Genomic DNA, 15,950 nt, shown 5'->3' on the forward strand with positions numbered 1-15,950 from the left:
TGGAGTTGTCAGGCCGACTGTCAGTCAAAGTCACATCGCTGTGGCTACACACAGCTGCCCAGGGTGATCTCTGGGTGTACAGGCAGACTATTGGCACAGGACGCTGAGGCAGCTTAGATCATGCTAAAATTACCATACATGGCAGTCGCAGCATACAATAGCTGTGTTGATTGGGCCTATTTTACACTAGTGGGCAGATCTGGTATATACACACATGGGTGGTTCCACTCAATTTCAAAAAAAGTAGAAAAAAAGGGATTTGAATGTACTATCAATGAATCTCTGCAGTTTTTCCATTTCCTTGGTTCCCCTTAATTGAGCATTGTTCCAGCACGAGGGCATGAAGCATAGGAGTTAATGGGCAATAATTATATGTGAGAGAGGCTTTCTCCCTGGAGTGGAATCCAGAACAAATGGAAGCTCCGATGTGCAACATTCTACTTCATTACATCTGCCGCGATTAAAGCCTGAACATCTGGCACCATATCCTGACAGATAGACAAGACTTCTGGACTGGAAGGGAAATCGAGCGATATTTACAAAAATGTAACACAGGGTATTTACTGGATGAAAGAACAAGTGCTTTAGGCAGGCACGGTACATTCTCCCTATCAGACAAGTGTTGAACTGATAGATGCATGTAAACACAAGTAAATCGTTTGGACACTTTTGACAAAATGAACGGCACTAAATACCCCCACTACACTTTCACATCACAATGGACTTTATTATTATAGGCAGCTTCTTTTGCTACAGATAAATACGTACTGTGGCTCTTCAAGTAAACACTGGAATGTACATCAAGGTTGGTTAACTTTTTTTTTCTTTTTTTTTTTAACAATCTCAATCATCCTAACCCCTCTGAGGTGAAGCTAAAACAGTAATCATAACTGTCTGTGTCTGCTGTTTCCATGACAACATCAAGTCCCACAGAGTGATGTCATGCCAATCTGGTCTCTCCCTGGCACATGGTTGTCTCCCGTGATGCTCGGAGGCAATCTCGAGGGCCTCTGGGGCGTGTGCGAGCGTCGGAGGCGACGGTCGGGGTAGAGGCTGTTGTCAAAGGGCTTGCGGTGGACACAGAGGACGTGGGTCTTCAGGTTGCCCTTCTGGGAAGCGCTGTAGGGGCAGTATCTGCACTGGAACGGCTTCCGAGCTGGAAAATAAGAGAAGGCAGATCGAGAAAACAGACTTGATACAGATACAGTCTGTAGCAATTTCACCTGATCAGGGCTTTGGCAAATGTATTAATGTCAACAAGAATCAACTTCCATTGGATGATTTTTAAGATGATGACACTTTACAGTTTATACTTTTTAACTGCACTCAAACAAATCAAAGCAAACCAAGACCTCTGGCTGTAGTCAAAACTTGAACTTGTTTTCACACAGTACAGGTTTCTGTTCATGAAGCAATTTTGTGAAAATGAGCTGGATGAGATTGATTTCTGTGAAAAATGTATGTTTATAATTCTGGATATTAAATATAATTCTTGGTAGGTTGGTTTTTCCAGTATTCTACACCAGATGTTGGCAGGTGAGAAGTGAAATTTTGACACTGAGCCTCTGATGCCAGAGAAAAAAAAAAATCACACTCATACATTTAGAGTTTACAAGTTTCAATGGGGTTCAAAAAAAGTTTTCCATTAGTTATAATGTTCAAGAGTCAGTGTGGTTTTGTAGAGAGAAAATGTAAAAATAAAAAAGTAATCTAAACTGTGACATTGATTTGGCCTCATAATAACAATTTGCACTTTCTAACACCCCAACTTTACCAAAACACAGTGACACTTCATGGGCTGACAGGTTTTTATAAAAAGGGCAGCAAGTTCTAATTCATTGTAACACATTTCCTGCTCACAGCACAAACACACACACACACACACACACACACACACACACACACACACACACACACACACACACACACATAAACACACACACAAGTGTTGAGTTGAGGAATGACAGACGTCTGCAGCTGGGAGGCAAGGCATGCCAAAACTTCCTGTCTGTCCCCCTCTTTAGCGCCCGCTACATTGCTCCACGCCAAATAATGTGAACCTACATGGCACAGCATACAAACAACAAAGCATACCGCTAATAGCTTCAAGAAGTTTATCTGACCTCAATAAAAATCAGTATGACACCAAAGCCTGAAGGTGTTGCTAAGATCAAAACAGAAACTGTGCTGGATGACTCATTTACCTTTCTACCTAGACAGCCATGTGTCCTTGTTCACTGCTGTGCTATTTTTGAGATGTTACCTCATATAATGACTTTCTCTTTTCCCCTCTGTCTAACACTTCAATGTGTTTTTCTGTGATTCATGGTTACAGTAAACCATTATGTGCTGATGTCATTTGACATCACTTCCCAAAAACTGAGGGCTGTCTCAGCCTTTTCACCCCACCCTTGCCTCTTCCTCTCTATCATGCTCCTCATCAGGGCTGAGACAGCTGCACGCAGCTGAACACTCGCTTTCGCATCTACATAAAAAAGGTGTTTTTGGTGGGAAATGTGGGAAAACTCACAGAAGGTGTGAGCAATAAAAGGTAATGCTCCATCTGTTGGTGTATAATAACCTGATGGCCGTAAAGGACACACACACACACACACATACACACACAGACACACACACACTAGTCAGAGAGAGGATAAGGCCTGACACATCTGAATACCATCAGGATGGCAAAGAGGGGTTTGTTCGTGTGTGTGTGTGTGTGTGTGTGTGTGTGTGTGTGTGTGTGTGTGTGTGTGTGTGTTTTGTGTGTGAGTGAGAGAGAGAGAGAGTTGGAGAGAGTAGTACATTGAGGGAGGGGGAGCCGTCTGGGAGGGACAATAATAAAAGAAAAGCTCTGTCAAAATTCAGGTACAGTTTGTGTTGTGTGTTAAACTCCACCTGTCTCACCTCAATGTCCTCCAGCCTCAATCAATAGAAGTGGAAAAACAGGAAATGGGGGTTGGCAGCCCAAAATAAATATCTCTGATTCTGTGCCTTTCTTAAGCTCACTCGTTGAAACTTAAAAGCTGCTTTCTTGTCATCCCACATCCACAAACTACACACATCCACACAGATTTCCCTCAGTCTTCTTCCCTCAATCAAACAACATGAACAATCCAGTAGCCTATTACACTTTCATAAAGTCAGTTAATAATAAGCCAAAAGGTCTCATGTCTACATCAGTTGCTTGTCGCCCTGCTTGACTCCAGCTCTCTACCTCTAAAGCCTTTCTTTCTCTCCCTCCTCCTCATCTTCCTGGGTCTGCTGTTCTTTCTTCCCTCCCACCAGAGGAGAGGGGAGGTCCAAGAGAGGGCAACCTCCAAATAAGTTCCATTAATCACAGGCAAGAGTCTAATGTAACTAATATTTTACAATTAGAGAAGACAGCAGTGGGCTCAGAGCCATCCATCTCTTCACCACATGATCCTCCATTCATTGGCCGCTCTAAGCCACAGCTTCAGACCAGCCGCACGCGCTCACACCGATACACATGCACACATATATAGGCTACATACATGCACTCTTGTATGTACGGATGCACAAAGAGACTGGATAGGAAATTAGAAGGGTGGGACTGTGTGGTGATGAAAGAAAGAGTGAAGATGTTCCGATAGTAAAAAAAACAAAAAAAATAATTTCCATTGGTTGTGATAATATTTTACTCATCAAAGTAATTGCTGAGATTTGGGAACATGGCAACATCACTACGCAGATTAAACAGGCTGTTGATGAGCTAACAGTTTAGCCAGATAATATAAACCACTTTATTTATTTAATCCCACATTGCACAGGGAAAATGTGTGTGTGCACACAACTATAACAGGTATGCTAAATCAAAGATGAAGCAGGACCTCTGTCTGCTGTATAAACTGTGATGAATGCTTACAGTTTATAGTTTGGGTTGTCAATGAACTGTTCATCTTCATTTTTGTCTTTCAAAAAAAAGTTTGGCCATCCTGGAGTTTTTGCTTAAAGCTCTATGATCATTTGACCTTTTTCCTCCCCCAGACTGCTTTTGAAGCAAAGTCACAGCACCAGCCAAGAAATAGTCAAGCACATAACTCTCTGAAAAACCACAACTTGTTGCTTTTACTCTTTTGTTTTTGTACAAATTAAACAAAAGAGGCGTGTTAATTTGTGAGCTTTAGAGATGCTGGTAGATGGGTTTTGTTACCTTTAGGCACAGCCAAGCTAGCTGTTTCCCTATACTGCTAAGCTACTGCTACTATAACTGCTACTATAAGCTAAGCTATCCACCTCCTGGCTGTAGCTTCATATTTTATGAACAGATATGTGAGTTCGATCAATCTTCTCACCTAAAATGTTAAACAGTTCCTGTAAGAAGAAGTTTGCACTCTTGCAATAAGTAGGGCTGAAATCTTGGCATTAAATGTCCAGTGAGATTTGTAGTCTTTTTTTAAATGATTTGATATACTCTTTAGTGAGATATTAACCAGGTTTTATAATAAGTTTGCCAATTTTAGACTGTATTGTATTCATGAAAAGTTGTAAAGCTTGTGTTTAGACAACTTTTCATATCTGAGAGATTTAGCTTCTTTTGTTTGATAGAAAAGTATACTGAAGTAAAACCTGCTTAGGTTTCTCAAAGTAAGGCATGGAAAAAACTCAAATTGAAACTCAATTGTCATATCAGCACTGTTATCAAAGCATTTCAAAGGATACCTTGTCCTAGTAATAAGTGCACATTTGCGCGACACATGTATATGTTTGCATGTATCCCTCTGTGTATGTGTGTGTGTATGTTTGTGTGTCTGTGTATGTGTGTGCTGTGAGAGTGTGTTGTGTGTCACAGGCTGACATAATGACCATGATGACAGTGGCGGGGCCGTCGGGGGCCAGAGGAGCTGAATGGTGACGGATGACACAGGCCTGAGCTCTGATGGCACACAGACAGTGAGTGATGACTGCACATCCTTCCCAGTGCTCCACCCTTCATTATCTCTATGGGGAGAAGCAAGGCACAAAGGCAGGCCGCGCTGCCCTCTCGCTGCCCTCAAACGACATCTGCTCATGGAGACAGCCGCACTACCGCTCTTCTTTCACCTCGCTGTCGCTCCATCTATCTCCATCTATGGTGATCTTTCTCGCTCCTTTTCCCTCTCCTTTTCTCTTGCTCTCTGTCACCCTCTCCGCGGAGGGTATACAGAGGTCAGACAATGAGATAATGACTCACCCCTTTCAACCTTTCAAATCAGGGCCTTTTCTTTCTCCCTGTCCTCCGTGTTCTTTCATTCTTAATCCTTTCTTTATCGATCTTCTCATATTCACTTGTTCTCATGCGTCTGAGAGCCCTGATCTGATGCCACAGAGGAGGCAGCTAGTTTAGTTAACTGGTTAATTGTTTCAGAGTTACATAATACTCAAAACCTCAAGGCATCAGTGGTGCTACATGACTGTAATCTCAAAAACAGTTGTCCTAATTGTGCCTGTGAAATATGAATGCAAGCAATAATACCTGGTGAAGAAATATTTTGAAGCCCGCAGCATCTTAACTGTAAGAGTGGTAAATGTTGCCATCTAGTGGTTCGGTCTGAGAAGTGCAGAGACGAGAGTGTCTGTTTAAGACACAAGGGAGGGTTCGGTGAGACTAATGAGCATGCAGACAGGTTCAACCAGAGGTCACCATCTGGCCAATTACCACTGCTGGCACATTGGAGCCGACCTGAACTGTCATCACAAACACATCACTCCATGTCCAAACTGCCCGGCAATATGTCACCATGCCACTCGACGTGCCATACAGTATGGAGAGGATGGGGGCAACAGGAGACAGCCCCATGACAAAGCCACCTGGTCAACACTGCAGACAGGACAGGCTGCCGGGCCACCTGCTTAGTTCAGTTTTAGAGGACACTCAGTGGACTCTCAATGTCAGTTACCTGTCTCCATGTCCAGTTTGACTGACAGGTGTTTATTGTGTCTTTGACATCTACTTCCTCAGGGAGAGACAACAAAAAAATATGGCAGATCAATTGGCAGCGAACGAAAGGGAAGAGATGCTTCAGATAACTCCTTGCAGCTAAACAATACACTGGTCAGATTGGAGAAAGATGCAAGCGGCAGTTACAGCAAATGATGCTGTATTTGAGGGAAAGAATTGTTTTTTAAAGACATTTGAAAAACATGAGGTTTGCTAAAAAGCCAACTCAAACCTGCCAGCTTTTCTAAATCCCATCTAATTTTTCAATCCAAACAACATTATATGCAATAAAAGCAAGAAAGAAACATGAACAGTGTGACGGCGAGGACAGACGTTGAAGGGGAGGGGTGCTTTTCGGCATATTATAATAACCATCTGTACAATCAAATACAAAAGTACATCTTGCTGTTAGAATCATAAAGAAAGGGAACAGATGTTAATCCCTAATGGAGTTGACAGGCACTTTCCTGTCTTTCACATGAACATATTGAGTTTCTGAATAAGAGGGGGATCAGAGGGAAGGTGTATCATGTTGCACTCATAATACATGCATATCAAAGACCCCAGCTGTTGGATTCCCTCTCCTGAGAGACAGCATTATTAAATCTGCACTCAGCAAGCATATCACACCATCACAAGAGCTTAAGCCTCTCCATCAGTGGGCTTCACTGGCTTGGGCGATTTGTAACCTATCACACAAGGAGATTATATCATCCTTTAAAGTGTAGGGGTAATCAGTGCCACACACCTGTGTCTTCTTTAGCCCTTATTTGAGATCAGACATGAGATCTGGCAAGATTTGAAAAAAAAAAAAAAAAACTAACTAAAGTGCTGTAAAGGAAGGGAAGTGTGTTGTTCGTAATTGGCATGATTCATTCACACACTCACACTCACTCTTCACACTGCTGCTGTCAGGTGATGAGGGCTGAGATACTGCCAAAAACTTTTTTTTTTGTAATTTCTATAGCAGCCTTCCTGCTGCTGACAATGACACACTCTGGTACAAAATGTACACCCACTATGCCAGTCGGCTAATTAGATATAGAATTAAGTTAATTAATTGTAATATCGTTATATGCCCATGTGCAGTGGTCTATCGCTCGGATGGGGTCTACAAAGCATTTTTGATGAGATGATAAGATGGAAAAACAGAAGGACCAGTCTTTGTCCACTAGGTGGCAATAGATACTTTCAAATCTGGAGACAGTACTGGCAACATCTTGATAACTGTCACAACTGCATTGAAAATATATGATATATAAGCTGATGCTCACCTGATGCAACATCTTTCTCCATATCCCCCCCACCATTCAGACTGGCTTTGTGTGCGCTGGCAGGTGCACTGCTCAGGTTCCCCTGGGATCTGAGGAAGGAGAGCAGGCCGCCCTGGTGCTGCAGTGGATCAGTCTGTCCTGGAGTCAAGCTCTCCAGAGAGGAGATGGGAGATTCGGCCACAGCTCTGCCCCACTGTCCCGGCTTGTCTTGTTTGTTCTCACCAAGACCCTGGAAATCAGCGCTGGCCTGTCTCAGCTCCTCTGGCTCCAGGATATTCGTTTTCAGCATCTGCCACTTGGCAGCATCGTCATTTTCGTCCTCCCTCCCTTGCTCGGATTTCTCAAATTCACCTTCACCATCATCGTGACAAGTGGAGCTTCCTTTCTGTGTGTTCATCTCTTCTTTTGTTCCCTGCACCAAAAGGTCACACTGATATGCAGGTTTCACACTGAGTTCGGCTGTGGCATTAGAGTAACTTTGTAGCCGACGGGTAATGGAGGAGGAGAGTCCATTACTAAAAACGCCAGACATCTGTACCAGTACAGCAGGAGACATGGCTGAGAGAGACGTGACAGACTCTGGCCTGACGGACAAATCTAAGGGCTCATACTGGGACTTCCTGGTTTGAGCAGATAAAGAGCCATCTACACCTGCATCTTTGTCAGTGAGGTCGCATTGCTTGTTGATGAGCAGGGGGTTTTCACTGTGGTTCTCCAGGCCAAGGTAGTGACCTGCAGCTGGGCTCCAGTCTTCCCTGGATCTGGGTCTGAGCTTGGGGTTGGGGCTGGAGCTGCTGCTGCTGGTGGGCTGCAGCGGAGAAGAAAGATCCCTGCTGTTCTGCCAGTGGGGGAAGTGGTAGCGTTCCAGATGGAAGCCGAGGGAGGCTGTCTGTGCAGCGGTGTAGTCACTGGAGAGTGGACACCTGTAGACTTTCTCACCTAACACAGACAGTAACAGCAAACACACAATACGGTCCAAATCAAATTAGGAAAGTATGTGTATATGAGGCATACTGAGCATTTTGTCCTAGGAAAAGTATGTACCAACAACCGTTGTCTAAACATGAAAAATGTTGCAATCCCACACCAGGCTGAGTTGAATGATTTAAGCACTGCCCTGCAGTAAATCAAGCTTGTAATCAGCTTTCAGCTCCAGTGATCCATCATTTTACAGTATGGACGCCACCACCATGTGCAATAAATACACCCAAAGATGTTAACACCAAACAAGATTCTTCCAGAAATAATAAACAGTGAAATTGTAAAGCAACCAGAACAAGGCAGATGTCGCAGACAAAAACCTCATTCCATCAAAACCAGTAAGTGGGTTTCCCAGTCAAAAATAACAACGTCCAACATGTGAGCAGTTCTGATTAACTGCACCATGAACTGCAGTTGAGTTTATTTTTGCTTCATACTTGAAAAATGGCGTGATGGGAACATAATTCAAAAAGTACAAAGTGTATTATTGTGGAGAATGACAAAGGGTAATTTTTCTCCTTTTAGCCAGTGAATAATATCCATCTGGATACAAGATTTGATCCGGCACGCCATAACTTTTAATTAAAGGTAATTTAAATGTCTTTTCCCCTCTGTTTACCTACAGTTTAATCCTTATGGCTATCAGAGAAACACCCTCCAGGGTTAAACACACTCCCTGTGACCATTTTGAGTTAGTGATTGTCTGAGACCTCAGCCTTGCACTGTCTTTAAACAGCCCAGCTGTTTCGCTGCCATTCCAATTACAGTAAAAGTCATCCGACGCCATTAAGCCACAAATATTGGCAGTTTATTGCCCAACACTCTCCTGGCATTTGAAGGTCAGGTCATACATTATACTGTGTCTTTTAGGGATGCGTCTGGGATAGGGAGATAAACCCACCACCATTAATTTAATTCTATGCATATTGATGCCTTATTGTTCTTCTTTAATGGACTAATATCTGAGTTACAACAGTGATTCATTCTCGCCAGAGAAATATCAATTTCATACACCTCAAGATCTGACCCTGAGGTAATTCACTGAGGTAAATCTAAATCTAATGATCTGTAGTTGTTACTTTACTTTGTTTCCAACTTTAATAGAAAAACCACCATTGTGAGCTGAATGGTAGTAGAAGGAGGGCTGTTTTTTACTATTTCAAACCTAGAAAATCATGAAATAACACCCACGTATTAATTAAATAGAGCTGAACCTGATGGAATTGAAAAATTACAGCTGAAATGGGAAATTCATGTCCTTGAACTAAAGACAGTCACCCGTTTGTACTATATACTGTGTGTGTGCGTGTGTGCGTGTGTGCGTGTGTGTGTGTCTACATGCGTACAGTATGTTTGATTTAATGTCTCCGTACATCACATGTGCGTGGCGACGTGCGTGGTTGTGCAAGAGCGGGAAAGAGACTTCATCAGTGCCACACCCTTGTCTCCAGTAACAGACAAAAAAATTCAAACAGCTTAATGGAAGTCTTTCAGACACGCCATATATCTCAATTATTCTGTGGCTTAAATTACGATGACATTACCGGCCAGCTCCAAATGCAGAAAACACATATATCTGACCTCATCTTTCAGCGTGGACCTTCCTAAACCCATTTGCCAGCCTACATGAGAGCAGTAAAACAGCACAAAGCCTGAAGACTCTGTCTTTTTTCTCTTCCTTTGGATGGGTGCCATCTTTGTGATTGCCTGGTTCATGCTAACTTAATCAGTTTAAGATTTACTTACACTGCCGAGGCTCACATTATGTGAGGGGAGTAATTTTAGAGCTTAGATTTATCAAGCAAAACTCCAATTACTGCATCATTACAAACCCCAGCCTCTCGCACCTAACACAGAGCATATAATGAAGTGATGCGTATGAGTTATCCGCCCTTACTGGATGTGCAAGGCGGAGGAAAAAGGTAAATAAATAAATAAAAGCCTCAAGTGAGCTGTGTCTATGGAAAAAAGCATGCAGCTGGGCTTGGACAAGTGATTCATTTCATATGGAAATAGGCTTTAAGATTTACAACCATACATCACCGTCAATGCAATCACGGGCTCACATGCTATATGCTTACATAGGCATTTGGCAGTTATGTTGTAGATATCAAACTCTACATACAGTGGTAGTTTGGCTCTGTCTATATATGCAATCAAGCACCTGAAATGCAAAACAGAGATACATGGTGGCTGGTTTGGTTTAAGATGAAACAGAGTGAGAGCGAGAGTCACACACAAGACTGGTGAGAAAAACAGGGGCACCAGATGTTCTTTGATGTTTATAATAGCATATATTATTAATATTAATTAGACCACATAGTCAATGACGCATTTGGGACGTTTCCAAGTCAATTAAGCCAAATGGCATTCAGGAGACGGTGGAACAATATTTCAAGGCAGGTGTTCAGAACTCCCTGGGTAAATCTTTTTATCTGCATGCTAGGAAAACAAGCATTTTGAGCTTAATTTGAGCCTCATATCTGCAATAATAATTAAAAAGAGGATTAAAAGACAGAAGTGAGAGGGAGACGGAAGAGCCAACAGGTAATCAGTTTAGACAAACCAGTCAGACTGACTCTGATCTCTGAATAAGAGCTGAATTTGTGAAGCCTCGACACAGGACCGAGTTAGATAAGGACCCGTTAAGTTAAAAGATGTTTTTACTGTCAGCAATCACAAAGAATAGGCTGATGTAACTGGAACAGCCAAATGAAAGTGATATTCTGTACAGCAGCCTGTTTTATCTGTGTTTCTGGGTAAACCACTGCTCATATTACCATTCACAATTTTACAGACGCTTATCATTTCAGACTCTCTTGGCTTTAATGCTTACAGTAAAAAGTAGCGTAAAAGCAGGGAATGAGGGACAAAACACATGTGGGGACAACATCATTACATGGTGTCTGCTCATTGACCTTGAGGTTAAGAGTATTGAATGGGACTAATTAATAACTGTCAGAGCATTTTATGTTTGTGCATGTTTTTTATTCGGAGCTGGGATCTAACTGGTCCAATGTAGGTCAGAGGCCTGAAGCATGCACCCTTCATTAGTTTATCATTTTAAGAGGAGTCGTTATTCTTAATCTCAGATTATAATTAAAGTCAAAGTGCATTTTCAAATCTGTCCTGATTAGATATTGAGAGAAGTAATTCGTAACACACGCCCTCTATTGAAATCAAAGGGGGATTTCTAATTTAAGATGCTGGATATTTGTAGTTAAAATCTAAATCCAGCACTGTATCTCGATGTATCAAGCATAGAAGCCGTCTCTCACTCTGACAGCCATGACTGTACTATATTTGCTATCCATATTGAGGACATCAATAACTTCATGACCACCATAGGCTGACTATGAATAATGCAGCCAGTAATTCTGGACTAATCAATGTTCCTCAAGCTGAACATCTGGCAGTGGTAATTCTTCCTCAGCATCTCCGCTCTCCTGAATTAGAAAACACTCGCTCTCTCGCTCTCTTTTCCTCCACATCCAACCATCGAGACAGACAGACTTGATCAGTTACAACCCCCCACCTCCGAAAAAACTTATCCCTGTTATTAAACCCTCATCAAGTGGTGCGTGTTCTCCATATGTGTAGGATTTACCTATCTGTCCCGCAGCAGACCTGTGTGTTGAGCCAGGGCCAGCAGCGTGTGATTGTGTTAATTAATCTGTCATTGTGAGCGCAGGGAGCAGCTGCAGAGGTCTCTGGGATATATTGTCAGAGCTAAACAATGCGGTGCTAAGCCCCCAGAGTGAGTCTACCATTACACAGGACTAAGAACAGAGAGGAGAGGAGGAGAGGGGGAGAGAGAGCCTGCCGGATCCATCATTGACTAAAGCAATGACGCCTGACCTTTACAATGAATTAGTTTCCATGCTTAATATTGACTGAAATTAGAGTCTGATACAGAATGTGCCATCCCAGAACTGTGCACACTCAAATCCTCAGCTAGCCAGCTATCATAAATGTTTCTGGAAGTGACACCGTATGGTCTTGAAGATAGGGGAGAAGAGGGAAAGTACAAACAACAGAGTTTGAATATGTTTCTTTAAGAGCAACCAGAAAGGGATTTGGCCATAAACTGCAAGCATTTACATGTAAATATGCAGATACCAGTATGTGTGTACAATATGGAAACAAAACATCTAATGAGATTAGACCTGATCCATTTATCTCTGCTATACGGCCATCATTTAAGAGGATACTGGATCGAATCCCACAAGGGAGCGCATCAGACTTCATGTACATAACAGCAGCGCTCCGACACTGGAAGAAAATAACCATAGCCATAAGCTGTGAAGAAATAGAACAAAAGTTTGGATTTATTTTGCCTCTCTTCTCTTAACAACACTGTTATAGCAGTAATTTAGGCTCATGATAACATGTTAGCAGGATGCCATGACAAGAAAGGCATTTACCCAGAGAGCCAAATCATCCAAATCACCAGGTGGAACAGAACACTATCAATAAAAATACCAGGTGGTAGATCAAATCATAAAAATCACTGGGTGGTATATATCAAATCATTAAAAACACCAGATGGCATGCATTAACATCTTGTGCCCCCGTAGGCAAGGGGTGGGGATGTGACGGATATAAAATAGAGGGTACTAATTATTCCTACAATTCAACATGATGCCATTATCTTTAAAAGGAAGACAAAGTCCTCATGGATGACAGTAATGTCTGTGCTGGTGTTGCTGACCCTTCGCTTCACACCCACCTACAGTAAATGGGAAGAAAGATGAGGCCACCGCTGTCATTTAGATAGGCTATTATATATGTTTGAAAAAAAAGCAAAAACCTATATAAAAGATTATGAGATGCATTCATTTGATCTTATGTTGTGATATTCTCTGCTGATCTTTAATGCACTATTGAGAATCCTATTTGATTCTCATGTTAGGATAATCCTGCAAAAATACAGACAATATACTAAAGAGACACTCCAGCAATTCACTATGTCACTTCCATAAAGTTGGGAGACTCTGAATCTGTGTGGGAGCTAAAAATATGTAAAAATAGAAGAAGAAAAAAAAAAAAAAGAAAAGACTGGTCAAAGTTGAAACTGCAGAGGCTGACATATCCTGACTTTAAGTGTGAAAAAATAATATAGGGATGTCATCAGGGTCTATTACCTGATGACATCATTACTTTGTACAGCTCCTCCCTCAGCCACAAAAGACATTATCCAGCTGTTTTCACAGGCTGAGCAGTGGCTCTAGGTGAGCGTTGAGTAAACTGAACTTTATGTGTAAAACTGAGTGCCCCTTTAACAAGATCTTAAAATAGCCTTCTAAAAAAATTAGCTTTCCATGACTGCGTTACCTGTAGCTGGAGAAGAAGATTGAGGTCGATGGTCCATGGCAGTGCTGGAGTGGGAGTTCCCTGTCTCTGTGATGATCTCCGTTGGCCCATGATGACTCACGCTGCTGGGGCTACCGGGTCTGCTGATGGCCTTGGTGTCTGGGTCACTGAGACACACTTTCCCATTGTCTACAGGGACACATCTCTCAGGCAGGTAGGAGGAGCACTGCTGCTGGTCTTTAGGGCTGAACATTTGCTGTTCAACAGGCAGCCCTGGGGTCATGATCTGCCAGCCTGGGTAACTGCTGCTGCTGTTCAGTGTATCTCTATTAGACATGACCTTCTGTAGATATTCCATGCTATTGGAGCTCAGAGGAGGGTGGAGATGATTCAAACCCAACAATGAGGAGCTCTCTGCATCTGTCAGAGGACCTGGACCAGAGGAAATCATCCTCCCTAACATCTCCCTAACCTTCATGTCAACGCCAGCTGAGGTGAGTATCTGGTTGTAATCTGGATGGTCAGCTCTCTCAGCCGTGAGGAACCTGCTGTGAATGCAGGAGATGTACTGCGAGTAGAGGTTGTTCTGATGGTCTTGCGTCAGGTTACTCAGGCTAATAGAGGCGTCATGCTCAGCAGGGAGATTACTCTTAGCAGCGAGCTTGTTGAGGTGGACCTTCATGTGGTTCTTGAGAAACCAGGGTTCTTTGAAACGACGGCCACAGATTTGACAGCAGTGCTCAAAAGAGTCCTTGTGTTTCCGCATGTGACCCTTCAGGAACCAGGCCTGGCTGAAGGTCTGACCGCACACCTCGCAGGGGAATTCACCAGTGGGCTTCCCCTTGTCACCAGGCCCCGTCGAAGGCTTCTGTCCTGAGCCTGAATCTGCGGTTATATGCGTCGTCTCAACGTGGCCAATGAGCTCCTCCTCGTGTGAGGCAGCAAACTCGCACAAGGTGCACTTGTAGGGTTTGTGTAGGATCCTGATGTGCCGCTCAAGCTCCTGCTGTTTCCTGAACTTTCCCTTACAGAACGAGCAGCGGAAGCCGGTGGGTTGGGGCTGGATGGGCTCCTCATTGACGGTGGTCGCCTTAGGGGATGTGGAAGTATGTGGCTGGCTCTCTACTGCACCGGAGCTGTTTAAGAACTGGTTTTGCGTCGGGATGGTCTGTGACAGCTGGGGATTTTGAATTTGCGGTAAATTAGAAGTTTGCTGTTGGCTAACATGACCTGCTCGCATCTGCCTGTCTCTTAGTATCGCCCTTTCCTCAAGCTCATGAAGCAACCTGTTTTCCTCCCTAATCCTCCCACGGCCTTTGCCCAGAATGCCTTGCTTGTGAGTACGGAGGTGTATCTTCAGGTTGCCCTTCTGTGCAGCCCTGTGGTCGCAGTATGGGCACTTGAAGGGCTTCTCGCCAGTGTGTGTGCGCATATGAAGGGAAAGGATGCTGTTAAAGCGGAAACGCTTTCCACACAGCGGGCAGGGATACTTCCTGTTCTTGCGGTTGTCATCCTGAGCAGAATTTACTTGGGAGACGATGCTTTGATTAGTGACTCTCAGGAACTGGGAAAGCTCTACTCTCCCATTCATACTGCTGAGAATCCTTGCATCCATGATTTGATTGGCCAGAAGTGCCATCTGGCTTCTAATTGGATGGGTGGATGGGGTAATGAAGCTGTCCTTTCAGGGACTGGCTGATGTTACAGTATGGTGGTCAGGAGTGTCTATGTGGGACAGTCCGAAGGTTAGCAGTGAACTGTGTGCTGACTGTTTGCTCTTATTCAGTTGAAACAGGATGTGGATTCATGCTGTTCGGATGAAACGTCTGTTTGTTGTAGCTCAGATCTAAAGAGAAAACAAAAGGAACATTAAGTGAATTCAAATTCTGCCAAAACAAAGAAAGTATTCAAACACATATATTTCCAGCTTGGAAAACCCAATAACAGACAAGTCAAATATAAAAGTACAGTTATGTGCTGTCAATTAAGTGTTTAAATGTGTACTTTTGCAACTGCTGTATAATGCCAGTGATGCACCACAAATAGGTCAGGAAATAGAGCAAAGTAGGTTCTGACTCTCCTCATCCTGTGTTAAGTATACCTGTGGTTTTAGATTATTGTTGGAGACTGTGAAAATGCTGATTAGGTGAAACCACATAGGCTTCCTCAACAAATATCTCATCTTTACTAAAGGGTAAGGTGAAAATCTTTGTCTAGATCTCATTTTGTACTGACACAAAATACTAAGGCAGCACAAACATCAAAGACTGTCTGCTTCTACTTGCCCTTCCTTTGCATTTCACAAACCTGTGAAACGCTTTAAAAAAAAAAGATTAAAGTAAAAGAGTTAAGCTTTTTCAGCAGATCTATTGCATATTTGAATAAAACCTTTACCAGGATAATTATGTCACAGGAGTACTAAGGAAAATAAACAACTTAAT

General features: G+C 42.9%; 1 protein-coding gene across 1 annotated transcript; it reads right to left on the reverse strand.

Moving 5' to 3' along the window:
- Nucleotides 1-701: 701 nt before the first annotated feature.
- Nucleotides 702-15,594, reverse strand: LOC130176214 (zinc finger protein 536-like). Its single transcript, XM_056387165.1, has 4 exons — nucleotides 15,586-15,594; nucleotides 13,531-15,190; nucleotides 7,216-8,154; nucleotides 702-1,156 (listed from the first exon to the last, which is right to left on the reverse strand). Exons 1-4 carry the CDS (start codon nucleotides 15,592-15,594, stop codon nucleotides 921-923), a joined length of 2,844 nt encoding a protein of 947 aa, XP_056243140.1. The 3' UTR covers nucleotides 702-920.
- Between the last annotated feature and the right edge of the window lie 356 nt (nucleotides 15,595-15,950).

Source organism: Seriola aureovittata, chromosome 10 (genome assembly GCF_021018895.1).
Source record: "Seriola aureovittata isolate HTS-2021-v1 ecotype China chromosome 10, ASM2101889v1, whole genome shotgun sequence".
Taxonomy (NCBI): Eukaryota; Metazoa; Chordata; class Actinopteri; order Carangiformes; family Carangidae; genus Seriola; species Seriola aureovittata.